The sequence below is a fragment of the Oryctolagus cuniculus genome, chromosome 1 (assembly GCF_051225735.1).
Source record: "Oryctolagus cuniculus isolate XC-2025 breed Fujian yellow rabbit chromosome 1, ASM5122573v1, whole genome shotgun sequence".
Lineage (NCBI taxonomy): Eukaryota > Metazoa > Chordata > Mammalia > Lagomorpha > Leporidae > Oryctolagus > Oryctolagus cuniculus.
Window position 1 is genome coordinate 128,618,953 of NC_142867.1, and position 18,972 is coordinate 128,637,924.

General features: G+C 45.4%; 1 protein-coding gene across 4 annotated transcripts in view; it reads left to right on the forward strand.

Annotated features, from left to right (window-relative positions):
* The window catches only part of LOC103345049 (beta-galactosidase-1-like protein 2), a 40,456-nt gene extending 21,844 nt beyond the window's left edge, over window positions 1–18,612 (forward strand). For 3 of the 4 annotated variants that reach the window (XM_089314782.1, XM_089314770.1, XM_089314778.1), the window contains 12 exons: window positions 2,459–2,543; window positions 3,302–3,439; window positions 4,880–4,960; window positions 5,565–5,671; window positions 10,224–10,370; window positions 14,979–15,047; window positions 15,542–15,629; window positions 16,277–16,364; window positions 16,707–16,818; window positions 17,419–17,535; window positions 17,647–17,710; window positions 18,327–18,469. In XM_089314782.1, the coding sequence (XP_089170908.1) occupies window positions 2,459–2,543; window positions 3,302–3,439; window positions 4,880–4,960; window positions 5,565–5,671; window positions 10,224–10,370; window positions 14,979–15,047; window positions 15,542–15,629; window positions 16,277–16,364; window positions 16,707–16,818; window positions 17,419–17,535; window positions 17,647–17,710; window positions 18,327–18,334 (1,104 nt within the window). In that variant the 3' untranslated portion in view covers window positions 18,335–18,469. Of the gene's footprint in view, window positions 1–2,458; window positions 2,544–3,301; window positions 3,440–4,879; window positions 4,961–5,564; window positions 5,672–10,223; window positions 10,371–14,978; window positions 15,048–15,541; window positions 15,630–16,276; window positions 16,365–16,706; window positions 16,819–17,418; window positions 17,536–17,646; window positions 17,711–18,326 lie in introns of all 4 variants that reach the window. The other variant, XM_017337615.4, reaches the window with a different exon arrangement.
* The last annotated feature ends 360 nt before the right edge of the window (window positions 18,613–18,972 follow it).

Consider the following 18,972-nt stretch of genomic DNA (forward strand, 5'->3'; position numbering starts at 1 on the left):
ATAATCTCCCAAGAAAATAGAGAAGCTGTGCTTATCAGGGAGAGTGACTGAAGGTAGTGGAGTCCTTGCGTTGAACTTGAATACAGAGCAATAGCAGCAGAGCTCAGGGGCCAAGAGGCAGAAAAGAAGAGATTCAGCTTAACTTTATGTGGAAGAGATTTTGGAAGCTACTTGATTGCATGTTCCACCTACATCAACTCTGTGAGACCCACTGCCAATGGCTTTGAAAGTTGGGTTTTATTGATAGAAATGACACGGTTATTTCTCCACACATTCAAAGCATTTGGTTTTTTAGCAAAATAGAATACTTCCAGGAAATATAGAAACCATGTAAAGATAAATTAAGGAAACTGGGAGTGGATCTCATATTGAAGACAAAACTGTCTGGTGAGTAGCTTCAGTTTTAAAGTCTTTTCATGTGAAGAGGAAGTACCAGAGAGTGGAATTAATTTCAATAGATAAAAAATTCAGATGAAAACATATATTGTCTCATTATACAAACTATAATCTCTATCTGAATTTATCAAAAATGGAACAAAGTGCCCTGTGTGGTAATGAATTCGTCATCACACAAAAATTAAGGGTGGCTGCAAACCGCCTGTGTTTGGTCCAGCATTTAGAGATGCGGTGAAACGTGATCTACTAGCAATCTTAACATACAACAGTCCCCTCTACTTGAAGACTTTATGAACTGTGGCCTGTTTGGGCTGTTATTAAGACCATAAACTGTGGCTTAAAAAAACAGACGTTTATTTCCAGTTCTGGAGACTGGGAAGTTCAAGACTAAGATGACAGCAGATGCAGCGTCTGGTGATTGCTCATTTCCCGGTTCATAGCTGGTGACTTCTCACTGCTCTCTCGTATGGTAGAGGGGAAAAGTAGCTGTCTATGGTTTTTTTTTTTCTATAAGGATAGTTAATCCTATTCATGGGGGTGCCACCTTTATGATCTAATCACCACTCCATGTCTTAACCTCCTAATACTGTCATCCTGAGGATAAGATTTCAACTGATGAATTTTGTGGGGGAGACATCCAGATTCACACCATGCACTGTGATTGGAGATTCTATGAGACAGAGAGAGAGGAAGTTGCAGGAGCTTGAATCACATATCTTAGTCTAGCTAGCTGTAAGGCATTTAGAACATTACTTTGAGCATTCAATAAAACTTATTTTTAACAATTAAAGATTGTCAGGCAGATGTATTTCCCATGACTTTGTGATAGATCAAGTTGGCAGTGTTCTAGTACTTTCTTTGAAGCATTTGGCAGTTTGGGAGTCCACATGGTACTGCAGGGGGCTGCTGGAAGAGTCTCAATTGGAGATGATGACAGTTATGAGAGCAGAAATTCCAAAAACTAGGTAATCTTTTAGTGCCAGAAGGAGCAATAATGAAAGGGCCAACTGATAGAGACTAGCAAACCCCAGTGGACTGGGAAGAGGAAGGAGGGACCAGTGCTGTGGCTCAGAGGGTTAAAGCTGCAGCCTGCAGTGCCATCATCCCATACGTGTGCTGGTTCAAGGCCTGGCTGCTCCACTTCCAATCCAGCTTCCTGCTAATGTGACTGGAGAGGTAGTGAGGGTGGCCCAAGTCCTTGGGCCCCTGCACCCATATGGGAGACCTGGAAGAAGTACTTGCTGCTGGTTTCAGCATGGCCCAGTCCTGGCTGTGGCAGCCATTTGGAGAATGAACCAATGAATGGAAGCACGCTCTCTCTCTCTCTCTCTCTCTCTCTCTCTCTCTCTCTCCTTTTTTCTGTCTGTAACTATGCCTTTCAAATAAGTAAATAAGTCTTTTTACAAAAAGAGAGAGGATACTTGCCATGCCAAGGACAGGGCTTTCTATCATAAAAAAAGAAAGAGAAAGAAAGATGAAGGAAGTAGAAGTCCCCCAGCAACTGCAAATGCAGAGGTGGGCACTAGAAGGAATGCGGAATTTGGGATCTGGGGAATTTGTATTTAGTGCGATTCAATTTTTTCAGTACTCATTTTTGGAACATTTTTAGTACTTCATCTGTGTTGGATACTTTCTTCCCTGACCTCTGTTATGGTCATTCAAGTGAATGTACTTCTAGAAGGTTAGAGAAAGGACAATATTGAAAAGGACCAGTGAAACCACAAGAGGATAATAATACTGTGAGAATGGGAGAGTAGACTTCAGATGAGGGGATGTCTGAGTGGGAAACGGCGTGTGTGAGCTTTGTGATTGCCTTCTATGCAGTGCAGGGCTTCTGAACTGCATCGACATTTTCTGACGCTTGTTCTTTCTCAGGGTCCTAGCCCTGTACTGATGACAGCATACACAGCAAGCAGTGCAGGGCTTCTGAACTGCATCGACATTTTCTGACACTTGTTGTTCTTTCTCAGGGTCCTAGTCCTGTACTGATGACAGCATACACAGCAAGCAGTGCAGGGCTTCTGAACTGCATCGACATTTTCTGACGCTTGTTCTTTCTCAGGGTCCTAGTCCTGTACTGATGACAGTGTACACAGCAAGTTCTGTTGACACATGGGGAGACATCCGCCAAACTGCTAACCCACAAGGCAAGTGCTCCCTGGTCCCTTTCTTGAGACAACGCATAGCAGAGATGACGTTGGGCTGTTTGTTCCAGCTGCTTAGTGTGTGTGACATTTAGGGGATAGGGGCCCTAGATCTTACAGCTTTATAATGTTAAGGTGAGTTAGTAGATGACTCATGTTTGTGGGGGTAAGATGATAGCGTGGATGAATACCTCAAGAGATCATTGTATTAGTTTTAAATTTTAATGGCATTTCCATTGTAATTATGATTTGTTGAGTCTCTTATAGTAATTAGAACAGAGAGTTCTGACAAGTAGGGAAATTCAATGGAGGTATGTTGAGTGGACGTAGAAAGTCTCCTAGTTTCAGAGTATTTTATCCCTATGTTCTAGTCTTCCCTGGAGAACTGTTGATGATCATTCAAATGGAATTTGAGGTTAAATGTTCCTGGCACTATAATTTCAGATAAATCACTGTTAGAAGTTCGTAAGTAGCATAAGCAAATGTTTGATACATACAGTTTGCTGGAAAATGGTACCTTCCTAAAAATGAAACCATGAGAAAGCAGTACATAGCTTTGGGTTATGAAAAAGCTACTGAGAACCACCCCACCAATCCCTCCCAGTCAGTTTTGGCTAATATCACACATTTTCTGGGCATGAAACCTTGGCATATCTTGACTATTTTGGGTGTAGATCACTTGGAAATCCACAAGGACCTATGAATTATCTCAAACTCTGATTCTCTCCTCCATTTCTCCATTTCTTCTGACGTATCTTCAGTGTTGATGAAGGATGTCCGTGAAATGTTCAATCTTAAGTTCTCCCTCAACTTCTATATGTTCCATGGTGGCACCAACTTTGGCTTCATGGGTGGAGCAAAGATTCTGGACAGCTACTGCCCTGCAGTCACCAGTTATGGCAAGTACTTTTTCCCCAGAACTGTAAACTTAAACCACTCCATCATTGGAATCTGGAGGCTATTAGAGTAAGCCTCCAAGGATCATATCTTTAGAATGGTTCATTTCTTATGCCTTTAACATGTGCTGGGATTTGAGGGTTTCATATTTGCTATTCTTGACAATATTAGAATTTTTCTACTGCTAGAATCGAGTTTCTGGGACTTTTCAAGTAGAGAGGTTGATAGTTCAATCTTTTTTAAAAGATTATACTACTGTGTCTATTTCATTAAATCTAAGGTGCTATTGATTACACAGTTGGTTATTAAAATGTGAAAAGAGGCCAATGGAAATTGAAAACATATTTTCTGGAAAAATGTTTATCTTAGAATTAACTGAATCATGCAAATGAAAGTATCAGTTTCATTATTTCCATTTCAAATCTGCCTAGACCCTCTCTGCCCCAGTAATCAAGCTCTCGGGGATGGAGAGAAGAACATAGGATTCCTTGTTTAGGGAAAGTTTTCCAAATGATCCCATAATCAGGTATTGCTTTGGGACACACACATTATGTTGGAGCTAGAAAAGATAGAACACAAAGGCAGTTTTACACCTTCAAATCAGCAATTAGTTCTCATCCACATTGATTGTAGAATTTTGGAAGTGGTAACAGACATAAGTAACCAAAGTGCAGAATTTGTTTGGCAAATCTTCATCCTCATAATTTTTTTGGACAATCTCATCTGGATTTGATATGGGGTGTTCCTTATTCCTTTGGCCTAGACAGCTTTGCTGAACTGTTATCAATGTGCACAGCTGGAGTCCCTTTCTCTTTCATGGCAAGCTTCCAGATCTCTCTGAGTGTCCGTGGCACACTTCCTGAAGTCCACTGCTTGGATGCACCTGTGGCTGTTGATGTTGGTCACCACTGTGTTGATGGCAGAATGGCCCTTCTTCTTGCTACCCTTCTTTTTTGGAGCCATCTTATAGGGCCCAAGTTTAATCTTGTTCACCCACCAGGCAGATCCTTGTTCTTTGACGCTCCCTGGAGAACCAGTCACTTTGGTTTTCCTGACAGCAGCAGGTAGGGCTTTGTGTGTCTTCCTCAGTCCACAGATCTATTTAGAGACCACATGAGAAGTCAAGGGTGAAAGAAAAAAAGAAAAGCATTCAATTAGAACTAAATGGGAAGTAGAAACCACTTGAGTAGAGAGCCTCGGATCTCATCAGGCTTATTAGAGATCCATTTGCCCTCTGTTGAAAGGCCTGCAAAGCTTGGCAGATATCTTTTAGTTTAGACTGATATATGTCATTTTCTTGTCTAATGCCCTAGGTTTTTTCTCCCAAAGCTGTTGAATGAAAGATCCTTTAGCTTAGTATAAAGCTCCCATTTTTTCCTGCAGAAGAAATTTAAGCTGGGCTTTTCCTGGGGGAAAATAACAAATTTCTCTGTATTTTTCAGATTATGGGGCTCTGCTGAGGGATGACGGAGAGTACACACCCGAGTATACCGTGTATAAAGAGTTTTTTAGCTCTGTTATAGGTACCTAGCAATATCTTAATCTGAATGACAACTCATCCTTTTCAAAGGGTCTCTGTCCTGTGAAGCAGGGAGTGAGAGAGTGGGAGTTTGCTCCTGTTTATTTTTCATGAAGCACTAGGAATTCAGACCTGCCTGCACAAGACGCAAGGCCTGTTCCCCAGGTACTCAGCACTAAAGGTCACGCTGCTTAGTCTTGGCCATGCATCCCAATTCTTTATGGAACTTCTGAAAAACCAAAGGTTCCAAGCCCTTCTCAGAGCTATTAGATAAGTCCGCCCTGGTAGGGGTGGGGTGGGAGGGGTGGCATCCAAGCCCACTGGTCTTTAGAAGATTCTGATGTACAGCTGTGGTTGAGAAATGGCCTAGCAGGGGCCTGATGTGTTCCCTCCTCCAGGGGAGTAGCACACCCTGACCCAGAGGCAAGGGTATGTGGGTACCTGCACTCAATCACTGCCTGATGGATAACTCTTGAAATTGTCAAGCCATGCCTGTTCCTGGGCCCTTCATTCCACTGGGTGGCTTTGGGAGAGCAGGGTTTCTGGTGCCCTTGAAGGGGGCTGGGGAAGGTTTGTGGAATGGCCCAACCACCTGTTTTTCATTGCAGTGTTTCCCAGTGCCCCCGAACCAGAACGTATCCGGAAGATGGTGTATAAGTCAGTGAAAACATTATACTTCATGACACTATGGGAAATCCTGCCCTATCTGGACCAGGTGAGCCTATTCCCAAGCATAAACACGTGGGTTAGCCTTCATTTAAAAGGGAGGAGAAGCCGGCGCTGTGGCTCACTAGGCTAATCCTCTGCCTTGCGGCGCCGGCACACCGGGTTCTAGTCCTGGTCGGGGCGCCGGATTCTGTCCGGTTGCCCCTCTTCCAGGCCAGCTCTCTGCTGTGGCCAGGGAGTGCAGTGGAGGATGGCCCAGGTGCTTGGGCCCTGCACCCCATGGGAGACCAGGAGAAGCACCTGGCTCCTGGCTTCGGATCAGCGCGATGCGCCGGCCGCAGCGGCCATTGTGGGGGTGAACCAACGGCAAAGGAAGACCTTTCTCTCTGTCTCTCTCTCTCACTGTCCACTCTGCCTGTTAAAAAAAGAATTGGGAGGAGAGATAAACGCTTAGCCCAGAGACATGGAATAAATGATTGGGGGGGGGGGCACAAAGCAGGTCTTAGGAGTTTCAGTTTCTTCCCCAATTTCACAGTTTAGACTAGGAAAGCCAGAATAAGAATTCAGATTAGAAACTTGAATTTGAAGAAGAAATATAAGCATGGCAGGACTCCAAGAACAATCCCTTGCATTCTGAAGATTACAGCATTGAAGATACAGTGGCTGGAGCTAGGGCAATGATTTTCACAAGCTTTTGCTTTGGTAGAGGGACCCCTCCAAATTTGCTGCGAAGTTCAGTGTGTAAAACGTGAGTTGGGTGAGTCAGGGGTTTCGTTCTGTACTGTAGTGCTTTTTTCCTCCCTGAGAGTCACCACCCCTTTTTAGGGTTGCCCTTGTGACACTTCTGAATTTCCTTCAGAATTCCCAGGACTGTAGTTTGAAAGCCATTGGGCTAGGAAAGAGCCCGAATCCTTGGCGATATATCGTTTACTGCATGTTAATATTTTGGGAACTGTATTATCAAGACAGCATTATAGGCAGCTTCCAGGTTAATGAGTAAAAACGTGAGTGAAGTAGAGTTGGAGGCTCACAGGTGCTGGGCTGGAGGCATGAAGCAATACAGCATTTGCTGAGGGGATCCTGTTCGGTGCTGGTCAGTGTAAGCTCTGGACTCGTGCTATCTCGTCTCAAGTCTTTGCTCCAGTATTCATCAGCTGGTAGGCCCCATTCTGAGTTTTTTCTTCTGTAAAACTAGGCTAACAATTGCCCCTACTTTATAGGATTATATGTGGATTAAACAGCTAATGTCTGTCCCTCTCCCCAAGTATGTGTTAGCTGTGGTTACTGTTGTAGAGATGAGGTCAGCAGGCTGGACTGCCATCAGATCCTGGGTGACATCTGGTTGAGCTGATTGGAGATCTGCAGGCTGGACAGGAGCTGACAGGCTGGCACCTGTATGACCAGGGGTGGCCAGGGAGTCTGGCACCATGCACTCTCTGGATAAAGGCGTGGTGAAGCTGCATGCCTGGGGAACTGCAATTAGGATTAGAGTGCAAGACTCTTGCTGGGATTCCTGCGAAGGAAGCCAGGTACCAAATAAGTCTTTGTGGTTGTGAATGTTTCCCTATGGAATTTTACAAAGTGGAGGAAATGTTATTGGTCTCCCATGTGTAAAGTGTCCAGCTTAAGCAGATCTCAGATGTCACAGAATTTTAGCTGTAATATATCTCAAAGATAAGGATTCCAAAATAACAACAACTACAAATCATTATCATCCTTAATGATGATGATGATGATGATAATTCCTTAAAATGAGTGATTTGCTAGGAAATGTTTAGAAACTGGCTCTCTGTAAGGAAAGATTCTAATTAGTAGTCTAGGCCAATTTCTGTGATGCAAATATTCCCACCCTGGCTAGTTTCCTACCACTAACACAAGGACATTGAACACAGAGTTGGGACTTATGTATGGAGTCAGCTCTTGTCAGCTAGTACAGGCTGGCCCTTGCTAGCACACCATTATTCAAAATCATGAAATATCGAGTGCTCACATTTTGTCAACCATATCATAACAATTTTTAGCATTTACAAACAAGGATCCAGATAAAGCTCATCACACATTGCATTTAATTGATATTTCGAAGTCTCTTAGTATACAGTTTCTTTGCTCCTTTTTATTTCATTTATACATCAAAAAAGCTGGAGTATTGGTATTATGAATGGCCTAGATCTTGAGTTTTGTTTTACAGAGTGGATCTGTATGTGTCAGGCAGCATGTCCCTGCATTTTCTGTAAGTTGATAGTGAGAACTGGTTTATTGATGAGGTTTAAATTAGGCTTGTTATTTGTTTGTACTTCACAGAAGATGCTGCTGTACTTTTTATGCATCACATCCCAGGCATGTAATCACAGGTTGTTTCTGTTTTCTTTTTAAAAGATTTATTTATTTATTTTAAAGGCAGAGTTACAAGAGAGAGAGGGAGAGATAGAGAGACACAGAAAGACAGAAAGATGGAGAGACAGAAAGAGAGAGACAGAGAGAGAGAGATCTTTCATTCACTGGTTTATTCCCCAGATGGTTGCAATGGTCAACGCTGGGCCAGGCTGAAACCAGGAGCCAGGAGCTTCTTCCAGAGATCCCATTAGGATAGTTGGGGCACAAGTACTTGGACTATCATTCACTGCTTTCACAAGGCTATTAGCAGGGAGCTGGATTGGAAGTGGAGTAGCTGGGACTTGAACTGGTGCCCACATGGGATGCTGGCATTGCAAGTGGAGGCTTTATCTACTATGCTACAACACCAACCGCTAAAATTACTTCTTGATATCTTCCAAAAGTAGTCAATGAATTGTTTTGCTTGTTTTATGATTATCAACTCATAAATGTTTAGCACATTTAGTGTTTTTCTACCCCCACTGCAGCCTCTTTTTTTTTTTTTTTTTTTTTTTTTGCTCAAATTGTCCCAATTACACCAGCAGGAACCCCTGCAAGTTGGCTGCTATATTCTCCTGACCTGACTTCAGTAGCTTTTGATATCTTTGCATTTTGGTTTCCCAGTATGTTTCAGACTGTGAGGCGCCACTCACCTAGAATAATCTATTTCTCCAAGTAGCTCTGAAGGTCCATTTTTAAAAAAGATTTATTTATTTATTTGAAAGACAGAGTTACAGAAAGAGAGAGAGAGAGAGAGAGATATCTTCCATCTGCTGGTTCACTCCCCAAATGGCTGCAATGGCTGGAGCTGTGCTGATCTGAAGTCAGGAGCCAGGAGCTTCTTCCAGGTCTCCCACATGGGTACAGGGGCCCAAGGACTTGGATCATCTTCCACTGCTTTCCCAGGTGCATTAGCAGAGAGCTGGTTCGGAAGTAGAGCAGCTGGAACTTGAACCAGTGCCCATATGGGATGCTGGCAGTGCAGGTGGCAACTTTACCTGCTATGCCACAGCGCCAGCCCAGGTCCATGTTTTAATACTAAGAAGTTTGAACATTTCCCTGAAAGTTAGGGAAAGCCATTTTTGATGAGAGCTGAGTCAGATGGCAGCTTTGCTATCTTTGGCAATTCTATGTGGGACCAGACTGGAGTACTGAAACCAAGTAGAAGTCTACTGAACTTGAGTTTAGGTTATAGGAACAAAGAAGAAGGATTAGTGACAGATAAAGGAGAAGATGAGTGGTGGGCACAGAATGCTGAGGGAGAGGGAGAGGATGCTGCCCATGCTTTCTATCTGTTTGTAGGGATGGTGTTGCTTATTTTAAAGGAGAAGAGTGGGGTGGGAAATGTTGTGGTATACATAGTTTGTGTGATGCTGATGAGAGGTGTCCATGAGTGTTTCCAGGTGGAGGTGCAGTAGGCCTGAAGATACACAGAGATGGGGTTCTGTGGATCAGTACTGGGTAACCAGGCTTTTCAATAGCTATGGCCCCAGCTGGACCATGGGCTAGGATGACTCTCAGAGTTTGTGAAAAGGGACACAAGAGAAGGCCAAAGACAGAGAGAATTTGGCGCAAGTGGATTGGGATTTCTGCGATAGGGAGTCTGGTACAGGCTCTATTATGAATTGAGCCAGGCCCGCAAATCATTCCCTTTTCTTTTTTTTTTTTTTTAAGATTTTATTTATTTATTTGAGATGTAGAGTTACAGAGAGAGGGAGAGACAGAGAGAAGTCTTCCATCCTCTGGCTCACTCCTCAGATGGCCACAACGGCCAGAGCTGAGCTGATCTGAAGCCAGGAGCTTCTTCTGGATCTCCCACACAGGTGCAGGGGCCCAAGCACTTGGGCCATCTTCCACTGCTTTTCCAGGTCACAGCAGAGAGCTGAATCGGAAGAGAGCAGCCAGGACTTAAATCTGTGCCCATATGGGATTCCGGTGCCTCAGGTGGAGGCTTAGCCCACTATGCCACAGTGCTGGGCCCTGATTCCCCTTCTTGAATTCAGCTTTCCCATATAAAAAGCAGGCATATCTCAGTGGCCAGCACAGGCAGGGAAACAGGGTTGGTATGTGCTCTGCTTCAGCGTGGTTAGCATTGCATGTTTCTTTTTTACACTCCTGTGTGCAAGGCCCTTGGGCCATTCCGTTGGAGAAGTGGGCTTCAGGTGGGCCTTCTGACATTCTCTGTCCAGCCTGAACCTTCAGCCTGTGTTTACTTGTCTCTGCAACAGCCAATCAAGTCTATCAAGCCAATCTCCATGGAGAACCTGCCTGTGAACCAAGACAGTGGCCAGGCCTTCGGGTACACACTTTATGAGACTACCATCTTCTCTGGTCATGTCCTCTACTCAAGAGGCCATGTTCAAGATCGGGGCCAGGTAAGGGACAATGAGTAGGTCTCAGTGGCAGCTGTCTGTCACTCAGCTGTGCTGCTGAGGCGAATGTCTGAACAATACATCTTTTTGGCCTTCAAAAAATTATCACTGTTCCTGAAAATCTGTCCCTTGAGTGCAGTCTTTATACTTGTGCCGCGCTGTATACCTAAGGTAGGTAAAACCCTTGGGAGGGTATCTGCTTTAAGGGAGCTGATGGCAGATTTTGTTTGTTTCTTTGTTTTGCAATTCAGTGCTTTCCAAACATTCACTGGACTGGACAACCATTGCTATCACCTAATTTGAGAACATTTCATTATCCCCAAAGGTCTACTCTGATTAGAAGTCAAATTTTTTTGTTCTTTTTGTCTAGAGGATACATTCTCTTTTGTGAAGTGTGTCTCATCATAGTGCTTTTTAAAGGATTTGTTTATTATTTATATGAAAGTCAGAGCTATACAGGAGAGGCAGAGAGAGAGAGAGAGAGAGAAAGGGAGGGAGAGAGGGAGGAAGGGAGGGAGGGAGGGAGAGAGAGGTCTTTCATCTGCTGGTTCACTCCCCAATGGCTATAGTTGGGCTGATCCGACGCAAGGAGACAGAAGCATCTTCTGGGTCTCCCATGCAGGTGCAGGGGCCTAAGCACTTGGGCCATCTTCTACTGCTTTCCCAGGCTTTAGCAGAGAGCTGGATTGGAAGTGGAGCAGCGGGTCTCAAACTGGCGCCCATATGGGATACCGGCACTGCAGGTGGTGGCTTTACCTGCTATGCCATGGCACTGGCCCCATCATCATAGTGTTTTGAGGTTTCATTTTTGTGGTGATGTGCATCTGTGCTTTATTCTTGAGGATGATATTTTTAAGTTTATTTATTTATCTATTTGAAAGGCGGAGGGAGAGAGGGTGAAATAGAGACTTAAGATTTTTTAAAGGAGGTCTGGGAAAAATTTACATAGTCCCTATATATATTGTACCATAGTCCCTAATGTTTACATGGCATAGTTTAGGTGGCCCTTCTCATGTAACTTTTAAAATATCTACATGAGGTATTGGTTACAAATGAGGAAACCTCAGAGGAGTTATATGACTTTCAAAGGCTTCTCAAGTACAAAGGCAGAGCCAAGCTAAAACACCATCTTCTTATTCCAAGTGCAGAGCTGCTTTCTGCAGGTGCTGATGAGGTTCTCTTGCTTCTCTGCTTTGAGCACGAATCATCTTCTCCCAAGGATTCAAGAACAGACTGAGCATCCCTAAACTGAAAATCCCTAACCTGAGCTGGTCCTACAAATGTTCTGGATTTCAGCTTTGTGGATAGGGATGTCAAACTACTGTAGTCTACGCAAATATTCCACAATCCTAAAAACCCAATCCTGGAACATTTCTGGTCCCAAACATTTTGGATAAAGGATACTCAACCTGTATTTCTATTTTAGTGACTCTAGCCCTCCGACTCTCTTAGCTACAAACTCACATTTCCTGCTGTTTACTGGACATTCATCGTCACTGGGTATATGGTCCATAGGCCTCTCAAACTCATTAAAACCCAATCCAAACTCCTTAGCTTCCTAAGTGAAGTTCCTGTTGGTTCCCAGTCTCTAGCCTGCAAATGTGTCTCTCATGTTCTCCTTAGCCTTCTTCATTCCATATTTCCAGCTGGCCCTGTGTGGTGCAACAGTATCCAGTGGTTCTCCTTTTAACTTTCACACTGTAGTCACCTCAGTCTTGCCCTGGTCTCTTGCTTGCACTGTTGTTAGAACCTCATACCTGACCTTCCGACTTCAGACCCCTCTGCTTCATCCTCTGTCCTGTCTCCTTGCTAAGTCCTCCGTAATGCTGCTGTCAGTTCTTAAAGAGGCAGCAGCCTTGTAACTCCACTTCCCTACTTACAGCCTTCCCCTGACATCCCTGGCCACCCATCATCATGTCCATGAAGTCGCCTGGATTGCACAGATGCTTAGCACTCGCTATTTGTTGGTGCTTCCACTGCAGTCTGTCCACAGCCCCCTGGCAGCCCCTGTGGTGCCTTCTGATCATTTCTCTATGCAGCTCCCTGAGTTCCGCAAAGGCCAGCATTGTGTTTCCTCCGGGTGACTCCTTCCTTGGAGACATAGAAGAGATAGATAGAGATAGAGACAGAGAGAGAGAGAGAGAGAGAGAGAGAGAGACAGAGAGACAGAGAGAGAGAGAGACAGAGAGAGAGAGACACAGAGAGAGAGTTCAAGATAGATTTTACAACTGCTGATTTATTCCTCAGATGCCTGCAAAAGTCAGGGCTGGGCTAGGCTGAAGCCAGGAACTCATGTGGGTCTCCCATGTGGGTGACACTGAAGTTGAGCCGTCACCTGCTGCCTCTCAGGGTGTGCTTTAGCTGGAAGCTAGAGCCAGGAATGGAGCTGGGACTTGAACCCAGGCACTCAGATATAGGATGCAGTTGTCCCAAGGGGCATCTTAACATCTACATCAAATTCCAGCACCCTCAGGGAAATATTGCGTCTGCTGTAGGTGTTCAATAAATGATCACAGAATATATAAACCTGTCATTAGACTCTAGTAAGCTTAAAATAAAAATGCTGTATAATATTAACATTTATATGTTTTTAATTCTTGCAGATTTTTATTATTATAGCTTCCTAGCCAAATTTCATTTGAAAAATTGTGATTTTAAATAATCTAAGAAGTAAAGAATTTATACTTATATTTATTTTTATTGTATTTTTTATTTTTAAAGATTTATTTATTTATTTGAAAGGCAGAGTTACAGAGAGGCAGAGGCAGAGGCAGAGAGAGAGAGAGAGAGAAAGAAGAAGTCTTCCATCCACTGGTTCACTCTCCAGATGGCCACAGTGGCTAGAGCTGGGCCAATCTGAAGCCAGGAGCCAGGAGCTTCTTCTGGTTTTCCCACATAGGGGCCCCAGGACTTGGGCCATCTTCTACTGCCTTCCCAGGTCATAGCAGAGAGCTGAATTGGAAGAGGAGCAGCTGGTACTCAAACCGGCACCCTTATGGGATGCCAGCACTGAAGGCAGCAGCTTTACCTGCTGCGATACAGCACTGGCCCCAAAACTTATACTTTCAAAAAATTTATTTATTTTAGTTGAAAGGTAGAGTTACAGAGGAAGAAAGAGAGAGAGAGAGAGAGAGAGAGAGAGAATGAATCTTCCATCTGCTGGCTCACTTCCTAAATGTTACAATGGCCAGAGCTAGGCAGATCTGAAGCCAGGAGCCGGGAGCTTCTTCCAGGTCTCCCACATGAGTGGCAGGGGCCCAAGGACTTGGGCCATCTGCTGCTGCTTGCTCAGGTGCGTTATCAGGGAGGTGAATCAGAAGTGGAGCAGCGGGGACTTGAACTGATGCCCATATAGGGTGATGGCACCGTAGGCGGAGGCTTTACCTGTTATGCCGCAGTGCCAGCCCCATGATTTATACTTTTTAAAAAAGAATTTATTGGCCAGTGCCGTGGCTCACTTGGCTAATCCTCTGCCTGCGGCGCTGGCATCCCATGTGGGTGCTGGGTTCTAGTCCGAGTTGCTCTTCTTCAAGTCCAGCTCTCTGCTGTGGCCCAGGAAGGCAGTGGAGGATGGCCCAAGTGCTTGGGCCCCTGCACCCGCGTGGGAGACCAGGAGGAAGCACCTGGCTCCTGGCTTTGGATCGGCACAGTGCGCTGGCTGTAGCGGCCATTTGAGGGGTGAACCAACAGAAAGAAGACCTTTCTCTGTCTCTCTCTTTCTCTCTCTTTCTCACTGTCTAATTCTATCTGTCGAATTAAAAAAAAAAAGAATTTATTTGTTTGAAAGGCAAGGTTACAGAGAGAGAGATGGAGAGAGAGAGAGAGAGAGAGAGAGATCTTCCTTCTGCTGGTTCAACCCCAAAATGGCTGCAACAAATATGTGGCAGGGGTTCAAACACTCAGGTCATCTTTTATTGCAGGTGCATTAGCAGGGAGCTGGATAGGAAGTAGCACAGCCACAGCTCCAACTGTCACTTATATTGGATACAAGCATTACAGGTGGCAGCTTAACTTATTGTGTCACAATGACACTGACTCCTTAAAAAAAAGATTTATTATTTTAAAGACAGAGTTAGAGTTAGAGAGAGAGAGAGAGAGAGGATTTATCCTATTCTGGTCTTGCATGGCTGTAGTAGGGCCTTCTGAGTGACTCGGTCTGGGGCTGCAACAATACAGTAGATCACAGAAAATACATGGAACTGCACCAAATAGTTAGTAAGACCAGATGGAGTTGTGGCAACAGCCTTCCCACTTAGGAGCCCAGGAATCCTACGTAGTACGGTGGGGAGCCTGTGGGGCAAGGCAGGCAGACACCACAACAAGCGTTGTACCTGTAATTTCCACGCCTTCCCTTCCCCCTTCTTCATCCCTACACCCCCTCCCCACCCCCACCCTGCAGTGGAACTGGGGCCCAGATTTAAAGTCTGAATGCTCTTCTTACCTCTCATCTCATGCCTCTTGTCACTGTGCTATTTTCAATACAGTCTGTATTTGTGAATGGTCAGCTTGTGGCTTCCAGCGAGACAAAGCTCTCGGCTTTCTCTTTGCTTTTCCAAGGCCCCATTTCTCCTTTCCTTGTGAGATCCTATTTTTTTTTTCTTTCTTCGGCAGGTGTTTCTGAATGAGAGATTTATTGGAGTTCTGGATCATTTGACTGATCAGCTGCCTATTACGAGACAGGTATTAACCCAATGAAATGCCCAAGGAAGCAGAGCTATGGCACCCTTTGGCTCTGCTCAGTTGAGGGCATGGCCTGGCCCCAGGATAGCTCATTTTCTCCTCCCTGCCCTTTGGGTTGATGTTTTCAGAGAAGCCCAGCAGGGACGAGGGGAAGCTGTGTCCTTCTCTAAGGTATATGGTTATATACTCTGGGGAGCTGAGATTTTCCTACTTTGAATATTCGGTGCTCAGAAATTTCTGGGTTTGTTCATCAGCCCCAGTGCATCCTTTGATAAAATGTTCAAGTGACTCTCTCCAGGATAGGGCTGGCCCAGGAGGATTGGGGAGCAGATACAAAGAGCAGGAGCCTGAGAGCAGTCCAGAGCTTGAGGGGGCTCTGGGGATTTTCAGTCTTCCACCCCAAGCAAAGCCTCATCTTAGTTTCAGGGGGAGCCTAACAGGTCTGCGTGAGGGTGCTCAAGTGGTACCCACTCTGGCTGGTCTGTCTTGGACAGGATTACCAGGACACCCACCTTCTGAGGATCCTAGTGGAAAATCAAGGCCGACTTGCCTCTGGGAAGAATATCAATACGGAGAGAAAAGGTGGGCTCCATATTATGTGGGTTTGAGACTTGGAGAAATCAAGTGCCTGCTGCTGTTAGTTACCCCAGGCTGAGGGCAGTCAGGACCAGATATGTGGTTTGGAAGCAAGCAGATGGTCTTGGCTGTTCAACTTATGTGCAGAACCTATGATGATGGTGTTGGGCCATCATTGTTCCCCCAAGGGTGTTATTTAATTACCAAACCGGAACTGAGGGGTTTGAAAGTAGTTTCATCATGAGAATGCTGTTGGGATGTGCCTCAAAAATAAAAATGTTTCTGCTTTTTCTGGAGCTCACTGGCTTCAGGCTGTCCTTCTCCTGGATCAACACTCTTGGGAAGGGTCGCACGTGCTTTTCGTGTTCTGCCCTTAATGTTTCGCCATTCCCAAGGCACAGACCAGCCTGAAACCCTGTGGTGGCCATGTCTGGCAGGAATTACGGTGACTTCTGTGCTATTAATGTACAAGATGCAAGCACCACTCTGAGAGGTGAATTTTGGAGAGAAAAATCAATGTAGGATGTTGTAGAAATCGCCCAGTCTGGTGACACTAGGGGAATCACTTCCTTCTGAGAGCCCTGGCTACTGCCTGTGCCCATCACTGCTCACTTCCTGCCCTTCCTACCTCCTTCATTCTCGCTTTTCTACAGGTATAACTGGGGATATCTACCTGGACAATTCTCCATTAAGAAAGTTTACAATCTACAACCTGGAGATGAGAACTAGACTCCTGCAAAGGTGAGTGACCAACTTTTGACTCCAGGTGGTTGACCAGCGATGGCTAGTGTTTAGATTTAGAAGGGACTTCAAAGAGCATCCGCATGAAGCCCATGGCTTTTCAGATAGGAAAGACTGAGACTCAGAATATTGATGGAAATGGCTCCAAGCTTCATAGCTCTTTGTGGGGAAGGGTGGTGAACTGTGCCCCTCTCACACACACCCTGTGTCATGCATGCTGAAGACATTGCCCATGCTACAGAGGGGATGCTGGGCCCCAGGGAGGCATCTTTCCTCTGAGGTCATAGCCACACACCATAAAGGAAAGAATGACCGTTCTGCTGGTGTTTGACTCTATCTTAGGAAACTGCCCTCATTGTGGAAACCAGCCACAGAAGAAGTGAAGGGGCCTGCCTTCTTCCTTGGATTGCTGAGAGTTGGTGATAACCCCAAAGACACCTTTATTAAGCTGGAGGTTAGTGATATTTCTTCCTTGCTCTACCTCCCATCCACAAAATACCTTTAAAGAGTACTCCCTACTGCTGCAGCAGCCATCTGCGAGGCTGCCCCTTGCTTGGGGTAAACAGATGTAACAGACACATGAGCAGTGGGTATGTTTGGAGAACATGTTGCATGAGAAATTTAGTCCTGGACATAAGATGGAATGTGGAGACCCACACCACCGTGGGCTCATCATCTGACCTGTGATAGGATGTTGGAGGTGACATGCCGGTATACATTTGCCACCCCACTGGAAGTCTACAACTCCAGTTATGCTGCAGCCTGCGTGTGTTTTGATGAACACCTCGTGATACATGGGAATCCTCTGCTGGCTTGGTGCAGATACAGGGGAATGAGATAGAAACCAGAGCCTTCCTTTGTGTAGCCTGGATACTAAGCCAGCCATGGGCAGGGGCACTGGCATGGGGCTCAGCAGTCACCTCCCATCTGGGCCTCAAGCTGGTGAGCCATTCTGTCTGGGCGTGTCTGTGGTATAGGAGGGATGTGCCCCCAGCCCCTCATGTGTTTGCACCTAGAACTCAGATCCTCAATCCTGTGTTCTTGTCTTGTCCAGGGCTGGAAGAAAGGAGTCGTATTCATCAATGGACAAAACCTAGGACGCTACTGGGATTTAGGTCCCCAGGAAACCCTTTACCTTCCGGGACCCTGGCTTCGTCCTGGAAAAAACGAGGTGAACGTCCCCCTCCCACACATAGTCTGGCCTCCCAGCCTGCAGTCCTTAGACTTAAGCTTGCCCCAGAGGCAGCCCTTGGATCTTAGGTCTTCCCATCTTCTTCAACAGATCATCGTGTTTGAGGAATCGGAATCTGGCATGCAGATCCAGTTTGCGAGAGCACCCCATCTGGGTATGGCATCCTGAAGGTCATTGGTAGCATCTGGGAGGAACTGTTGGGATCTTTCTAGCTGAGACAGAGGTAAAGAGGGCAGGATGTGCACAACCTCCTGGAATCTGGAGCCTACTTTGCTGTCCTAGCATGATAGATAGGTTTTCTCCTGTACCTGTCACAGCCCCATCCATCCCTTCTGTTTCCAAAAGACCAAATTAACCCATTCCTGCAGCAGCCTCAACTTCCTCAGCCTCTCTTCCGGATGTTTGTGTTGTCTCATTGTAATCAATCCCAACACCCTCTGTTTCTTGCCTTTTCTGAAATGCATCCTGCTTTCAACAGCTCTTTCTCGTGATGCCATGTTCAGTACCTGCAAGATATTGTCTCCCGTTCGCTTTCCCAGGTGCTAATGGAAGGGATTGCATGGACCCATGATACCAGGCACAAGCCCTGCGCAGGACATTCTGTGCCAGTCTGTTGCAGATGCCTGCTGTCTGTGCACCCAGCCTCCCTCTCTTCTTTGGTTTGAACATCCACTCTTCCAATCAAACTGCCCTTTTTCCCTACCAGCCACTGTCCCCTGCTCCCTGGTGTGGGCATGTGATAGTCAGGCCAATCAGACTTTCTTTTGCAGGATATTGAGTCTTGAGTGGTGTGACAAGAAGCAGGAAACTGAGTGAGTCACATCAGCAGTGCTGCCGTGCGTAGCCTGTTGGTCCTCATACACAGAACTCTGACTCTCCTGGCTCCTGCATCTGCCTCAGCTCGGCTCTGGGTCCACCATCTGACTCCTAAGCTGTCAACACTCTTTTTTTTATTTTATTAGCTTACCTGTTTCTGTTGTTTACCACAAAATAAACCTACTGGATACACACCTTTCTCATGTTGCTACAATAAAGCTGTTTGTCCACCAAACAAAATGTTGAAGAAAATGACTGAAGTTCCCTAGAGTTCTTGACCTCACAAGTGTGAATCTGTGGAGCATAATGATCTTTCCAAGAAATCAAATCAAAGATATAAGTCAATGCAGGAACTGGTAGGCAGATCACAAACACCTTGTATTTACAGTGTTTTTTGGTGCTGTTGTTGTTATTTTCCTTTTACTTCCTAGTCATCTTTTCATCAGTTGGTTTTCCTTTCCTGGATGAAACCTTGCTTCTTTGAGGCTTATGCCAGCAAGCTGTGCCTCTCCCTGCCACCACTGGCACCTTATTTGTAGCCCCTGTGACTCCTGTCCTGCTCCCATTCTCCCTTGACAGAGCAAGGGCAACCAGAGGAAA